General features: G+C 31.1%; 1 protein-coding gene across 1 annotated transcript; it reads right to left on the bottom strand.

Moving 5' to 3' along the window:
* Nucleotides 1–2,308: 2,308 nt before the first annotated feature.
* On the bottom strand, nt 2,309–6,179 carry LOC119664380 (adenylyl cyclase 78C-like; the record flags this gene model as incomplete). The annotated part of the gene is made up of 3 exons (XM_038073884.1): nt 2,309–2,445; nt 3,410–3,571; nt 6,090–6,179. Coding segments are annotated over 3 exons (389 nt in total), but the record flags the coding sequence as incomplete, so codon positions are not given.
* Between the last annotated feature and the right edge of the window lie 2,023 nt (nt 6,180–8,202).

Genomic DNA, 8,202 nt, shown 5'->3' with positions numbered 1-8,202 from the left:
ATATCATGAATTTGTGGGAACAAAAAAATTATATTTAGTTCACAATCAACCCACATAGAGTTGTAAATACCCAACCGAATGTACCTACACTTAGAAAAATAATTTGGTTGATTTAACCAGATTTTAACTAAATCTTAGGTCGAAATATTCTTACTCGACACATCATGTTGGTTCAACCTTACCACATGTTGGTTTTTTATATCTTCTCTACCACATGAGATAAACTTGCTCTAACAAAATGATTAGATCAATTTAATTAGTATGAGGTTAGAACATATTTTTCTCAGTGTAGTACATAGTGAACAGGTAAAAATAATTTGAATTGGAATTTGTAAATTAAATTTTATAGGTTTTAGCAAAAATGAATTTTGATTTATTAATATAATTTTCTATATGAAAAAAAATATACATGCTTAAAGAAGTGTCACTTGCACTTGTGAAAGTGTTTCAAAAAGACTAGACATCTAAAAAAGACATACTTGCCAAATTACCAATCAAGTCTATAAATAACAGAATAATAGCAAATGTTTCCATGGCAAAATAATTTCTTAACTAGGAGACGTTTAGAAGGCTAGAAAAGCAGGTTTTTTGGTGTTCTTTCTTCAAACTCCGGTAGACAAGTAATACAAGAGACACTGCAGGACAGGCTGAGTTTAGACCCGTCCTATGGTTCACTATCCTGTTAAACAGATATTAGACTAAATACTTCTGATTTGCTTCTATGTACAAAGTCAGTGGTTCTATATTTGAAAAGGGTTCACCATGTAGCCTTTGATTTGATTGCAAAAGAAGTCTGATGCAAAAAATGATCATAAATCTGTCTTCGGCTGTAGCTGGCAGGGGCAGCACTATTCTATATTCATATCGAATACAATTTCGAATCACTTGATGCAAGGGCATTCAAAGTTTATGTGAGAATTAGTCAGTATAAATATAGTAAAACTTATCTGGATACTTTCATTCAAGAAAAGGGACTGTAATAAAGTACCCGACATGTTTGCAGAGATGGATGTTTTTAATTTCCTTAAAGGACTTGAAGTTGTCTATTAAACGGCTACAGAAACCAAATAGTACATGAGAAATAAAAAAGCTAATATGCTTTTCAGTTTAAGTAGATCTGAACTCACATTAGTAACTGGAACTGCACCTACTCTAGTGTATTACCAGCTTTCAAGAATTGGATTAAATGATACTAACACTCAAATAGCTGCTTCGACTCATCGAGTTTAAATGCTAATAGATTTTTCATTCTAAGTAGATTTAAATTCTTTTTTACTTTTTACTACTATTTTTCCTATCTATTTACTACTGATTTCTGAAAATTTAATGATTGCTAGAAAATTGGTTCAGCACTTCCAGCGGGCGTAATTTATTTGGATTCCAGCGTTAACACTAATAATGACGTTAGACTAGAAATTCAACGAAGAATAACTCTTGCCAACAGCTGTTATTTTAGGCTAATCATACAACTGAGAAACAAAGGCCTGTCTCGAGAAATCAAAATTATGCTCTATAAGTCTCTTGTCTGACCTGCTGTGTGTTGCAGAACATGTACAATTACCAACAGTGATGAAAAGGAGCATTCGAGAGAAAAATTCTACGGTATCCGCAGGTGGAAAACGCGGTAGAAGATACGAAGTTACTGATCGGGCGGGCTGGCGGAGGATATTGGACGCAGCCAAGAACGACTCACGTCTGTAATGGTCAACTTAGTAAGTGAGTAACTTTAAATGGCAGGTCGTTGAACTCAATGGGCTCAACTGGAGTCTAAATATCAAAGCATGTTGAAGTGTTTATTAATAGTCCTAATACATATGTAGATTAGTTTATAGGATTGCGTCTAGTGAAAATACTATACTATAGTATAAAATACTATACTATATATTATATACTATATATTATATATATATTATATATTATATAGTATAAGAACTAAAATATTCTTTTAGTTCAAGCTGTTGGTTGGTGGGTTGGTTTAAGTAATAGCATAGCTTTCTCACCTAGCTTGTGCGTAGGCGCCGTTTTGTTACCACACACTAGATAGAGATATGAGAAAGTCGTTTATATCATATTTTATTTTCTAATAATAATGATTTATGATTTTACAATATTTTTACTTTTCATTTAGTTGCCAAAAACTTTTTTTATATTTATTTTATATGTATTTCGCATGCTTTTCCTATTCAAAAGCAATTAATTGTTATGATTATGGAAATTATTTCAGCTACATTTTCTCATATCATTTTTCAATTTATCAATTATTCTACATAAACACGATTTAATTGTTTGTTGAAATTATTAAACTCACCCTGGTATTCCACCGGATTCCATGTGATTGGCAATTATAACGTCATTTGACCAAACATCAAAATGCCATTTTTTGTTACCCAAAACGCCGCACATAACCGAACCGCTATGGATGCCAATGCGCATATTTAAATCGACCTGTAATTAAAATTGTAAAAGGATTAGGAATATGAACACATATAGAAGGATGAAATATATGTTCAAATGTAAACAAATTGGTGAATAGATTAGTTAAATGTATTCTGTTTCAATTTATGGGACTTAGGACCACAAGAGTAAAATTGACAGTTTGTTTACAGAAAATGGCCCGCATCAAAACGTACTAATACGGTTGACTCTGGAGCTTTGTTATTTATTTCATATCACATTGCCAGCATTACCGTTTATCACTTTGTCAGCGCTACTTTGTTGTGCACTTTATTGGTGCAACAGAGCGTATGAGTTATGTTACTTTATTATGTTGCAGGCAGGTGCAGTAATTTCGAGCAAAAATATATAAGATAATAATGCAATACTGTATTCCTTTTAGTTTTATATCTTTATTATTATTCATTTTTAATATTACTATTAAATTTCCAAATAGTTTATTTAGGAGTAAAAAATTAAGACCTTTTTGCTTTTGATTGATATTTAGTTCATTTGCATACAAATGATTTACAAACAATCTTTGCTTTCAGCTGTCATACTGCATTTATTAAAGGAAATATAAAATATTAAATGAAATATAAGGCAAAAGTGCAAAGGAAATGGTATAAAAATTTATGAATCTTTGGTTTTTACTCAAATCTGTTGAATATTTCATTGCAGCCCAAAGCATTGCTAAAAATTTGCATGCAGAATTTCATTCACACACTAAAGCTGAACACATGCCATCTAGTATAAATATACCAACACATGGCACATATTTATGATATAGCACCTTTGGGCCACTGTGCCCATAACATGCATACACATGGGTGCTTGGGTATTTATGCAAACGATTCCGAAAAATATTTTAAAAATTTAAAAGGTAATAAATAAAAAATGAATTTACACACAATTTTTTGTGTGTGTTGATTTTATTTATTATTTTAACATAAAAACTCTTTTCTTTTTTACTTACATGCGTGTGCAGTCTGACATCTTTAATAGCTCTTATCATGTGAAGTCCTGTCTCGACACTGCAAACTGCATGATCCGGACGTGTTTTCCAGTTATCGCTCTCGAATTGGGACACGCAATAATAACAATCGCCCAGCAATTTAACCCGTAAACAGTGATTATCCTTGAAGCAATAAGGAAACATAGGATGATAAATCATTTTCAAGTTGATTTTAATATTAAAATTGAGTTTTCTTTACGTTGGAGCCAATGAAGCAGAGCTGCATCGATAGCTCATAATTTGCATATAAGAAAAAATTTATACTCCCATAAACTTAATGTAATGTAAAATGTGAAATGGTGGGGTTACGATGAACATGTCCAGATTGGTAAGTGTTTCGTTTTATATACAAATTTTTAAGAACGCAGTTTCTTTTATTTTAGCATAAAAAATATGAAATAAGTTTTTTTTTTTAATCCATTAACTGAAAATGCAGCTAAAAACAAGGGAAACTGAAGGTCAAACGCTACAAATATTTTAAACAAAAATTTTTAAAAAATATTCAAAAAATTGCTATCTATTAAAAATATAGGAATATTTTCATAGAGACGTTTTTCGAACAGTGTGAATTCCAACAATTCACAACTGCTCCGAAAACCTTCTTATTAAATAAAATAGTTTCTGTTAAGTCATAATATTACAATATAATGACAACATAGGATTTTACGACTTACAACTGTTGTTAAACTAAATTAGGTATTGAATATCTTAATAATTTAATAAGGTAGTAAGAATTAAAATAGTGAAACGAACTTTAACAGACTTTTTGAAGAACTGTCACTTTAACATGCTCAAGAGGTTTCAGTAATACCATACTCCACTTTAGTGGAGTAACAGATTTCGTAAGCTTCATAAAAAACACTGAAGCTAACAGTATTTCCAAAACAAAGTGAATACCATTAATGGCTAACTAACATCAAAGTGGGTGATAAACAAAAGGTTCCAAAATGAAGTGGTCCTTATATTAAATATTAAATTATTTCACAATTGTCAAAGTGTCTAGAAATTATTGGCTAATGCATATTTTAAAAAACCCTTTCAAATAATTTACTTAACCTCACATGGGTCGACAACCCAACTCTTAACAAAGTATAATCTCGGGTTTTCTACAGTAGTTTTAGATAAATACTCCAACAACTATGCACCGATCTCAGTAGCGAAGAAAAATTAATGATTGTGACCGCACTATACATACATAACATGTGAGAATTTTGCTATGGAGAAAACGGTAAAGCAATTTAAAAAATTTAACATTGGACATTTGGAGAGAATAAGATGCAAAAGCAGTGATGAAATTTATAAGACTGAGTATGCTTCATTTTATAGTTGAATATACTCTAAAGAACGATAAAATGGGTTTTAAGTAAAAAAATATGCAAATTTTGTGCTATATTTGGAACTTATCAACGCAACTAAGTAAAGTCAGAATTGTATTTATAGCTATAATTGCAAATTCCAAAAAATCAAAGATTAGAAAATGTTTAGACTTATTATCTAGATCTTTGATACAATGCTAAACATATGGCTATACATGTAATGCCTTTTTGAGAAGGCACATCTATTAGAAATGATATTAAATAAGTATTTTTCAGCATTGCAGTGAGTTATATCAATTTTTCCGAGCATTATTCGATATATTAAAGATCTATTGAAGTTTCATTAATTTTAAAATTTATTGCCTACTTTTAGGGATTCCTTAAATTAAATTTGTAGTGTTTGATATTTTTACACTGTTATTATTAATATGTGTTGTGGTACTGCGACTGCTAGGTCTATTGTGCATTCTTCCGGATGTCGATAAAAGTAGTAGAGAACGTACTTTAAGGTATTAAGGTATTCCGTGTGTTTTAAGGAGTTTACCGCGTGTGTTTATTAGCGTCGGGCATTCTAACAGCACTTGTATGGATGACTCTTCATGCTCTTCGAAGAATATACAGTTTCCGTCTGTATATATACCAAGACTGGTAAGGTGGTATTTTAGTTTACAATGTCCTGTTAGTTCTACTTTGCGATTATATGACATACATATATATAAATACATATATCATTTTTACTCTATTTTATTTTTACTCTATTTTATTTATGTGATTTTTAAATTTAGAAAAAATTCAAAAACTAAAAGTGCTAAATTATACGAACTTATGTCCCACAAACTTGAATCCTACGCACCTAAGTCCTATAATCATTGTCATATGCGCCAAAATATTATTAAGTTTATATATATATCTCTTTTCTATTTAAAATATTTCATACTTATTGCAGATATCACATTTGATTAGTGTCATCTGCATTTTTTTCGGTGTGAAAATTGAATTTCCCATGAAATAGAAATGCAAATTATAATTGAAATTTTGCTTTTTCATAACAACCAAAATGTGAATTTTGCACTTTTTGCATTTGACACTTAACTATCTTAAATCTAGATTATTAACACAAAAAAAAAAGATAAACAGAAAATAATGTGTTTTAAAAATTCACGAAATACTCGTATCTAAAAATTAAATTGCTATAAATATTATGCAAAATTTCACCGAATGTGGCCATCACACATGCACCACCAATCCCACTAAGCTCACCTAAACGGTTTTATAGTAGATTTCTACATAAATTCAAATTTATTTTTTGTAGAATCCATACTCACCTCTGCGATTCTATCGAAGCGAGCAAAAAGGTCATTCAGGATTTTCACGAGTTGCTGTGCTGATGTTTTGCTGGCCAATTCCGTGAAACCCTGTCAAAAGAAATAAGAGCACCAAAAAGTTAGTAACCTTACAAAAAATTATTTTTATATGTATGTGTACATGTCTTTCAAAATAAAATAATTGACAGTTATTTTAATTAATTTTTGTAAAAAATGTCATAAATTTTTTAAAAACTTTAAAATTTTTGAAAAGTCGTGAACTATTGGCAAAGGGTCTATTGTGCAGAGATGTGGTATAGTTAATTAAAATGTTATTACAGCAAAATAAAAAAAAATTATTATATAGGTATATATTATAAATATAATTTTTTTTATATACATTGTCTTTCATGAATATCTCTTTCATCAATTTTCCATCTGGAGATACCTGGCTGTTGGGAGGTCCCTTTTTAGAAGAGAGTTTAATCATTTATACTGACAATAGGTAGTAGAGCAGGTAGTGGAGCAGGCAAAGGATTTACTTGGAGGGAATCAATAAATCTATATATTAAGGAATTTCTGATCACTGTAATGTTTATTAGACGGAAGAGATTGCTATTTTGAAAGCTATAGCTTGTCTAGACGTGAATAATATACGGCATCGAAATATACGTATGCTATCAGATAGTCACTGAGTCCAGTCCAATTCACATCCGGAACAGTATTTTGACTGCTACACATTTCTGAATGAGATGTCGATGCGGTTTAATATTTCTCTACTCTGGATCATAGCGATGTTTTCGGTAACTGCAAGCTAGACAAGGTGCTTTAGATAATATTGCGATACATTTGAAAGATTATGGCATAATGCTACGACTTTTTCTATATTGAGTAATTTAATAGAAGGTGGGTATAGCAATGGATATGCAGGCATCTGTACACAAGTTGATAGTGTTCCCAGTTTACTGCCCAGTTTATGCGTCGATTAACTATGGTACGGGCTTACTTTTTTAAGGATCATGTCCATTTCCAGAAGTTTCTTGTTAACACACATTTTGATTTTTGCTAAAGATTTAAAGATTCAAAAAATTTAAGCCCTCAGTTCTTATACTGCAACGCAGTGAGTTAATACACCTAAGTGAATCCTTAGTGTCGCCAAAATAATTTAATCCAACCTAACCTGAATATTCCGGCGTCATGTGATCGTCTTTCCAATTAACAAAGCATAACTGCTTTCAATAAAAAAGGCATTCTTCTTTCTCTACATTGGCCTCATTTGATGGATTTTTCCTTATATCATTACACTATTACTTTTCTGTGAATACATGAAACTGATTGAAATAATTTGAAGTACAAAGTATCTAGAATTATTGGATAAAGTAGATGAAGTAGATATTTAATCAAATCCGCCACATATTTCATTCTGGTGACACCATTATGTGCTGAGTTAACTCAATCTGGCATATATTTTATTCCGGTGACTACCCTTTGAGAGTCATTATTAACTCATACACCCACATATTTCATTTCGGTGACTTAAGTACTATAATTAAGTCAATTCTTCACAAATTCCAATACGGTGACACCAACGAATGCCAATATTCTGGTGATCCCCTCGAATTAATTCAATCCTCCACATATTTAGATCTGGTGCCCGAACTCAGCGATTAATTCAATTCTTAACAAATTTAATCGGTGACCCATCGAATGCCATACTCAACATAATGAGTCTACACATTGATTAACTCAATTTTCCACATATTTCATTCCGGTGACATCATCGAGTGCCATGATTACCATTATTCTCCACAAATTTCAATCGGTCACCTCATCAAGTGCCATGATTATTTAATCACCACATATTTCATTCCGGTGACATCATCGAGTGCCATGATATGATATACTTAATTCTTTATATATTTCTTGTTGGTTGGTTCAGTGATACTGCACTGAACTATTTTAGCAAATTATCTTTTGTAGACGCAACTAACTCGCAACGGCTTCATTTAAGTGGCAATTAGAAATTTGAGAAATGAAAAAAGTTGGACGAAGACATATTAGGGAGTAGTGTATTTGACAAATAAAAAAATTTGATTTTTTTCGCCAAAAACTTTTGAATAACAATGGCTTCGTG

This window comes from Teleopsis dalmanni, unplaced genomic scaffold (assembly GCF_002237135.1).
Source record: "Teleopsis dalmanni isolate 2A unplaced genomic scaffold, ASM223713v2 unscaffolded_contig_1853, whole genome shotgun sequence".
NCBI classification, from domain to species: domain Eukaryota; kingdom Metazoa; phylum Arthropoda; class Insecta; order Diptera; family Diopsidae; genus Teleopsis; species Teleopsis dalmanni.
Note: the sequence above shows the minus strand (reverse complement) of the source record. Positions and strands in the feature narration are given on the sequence as shown.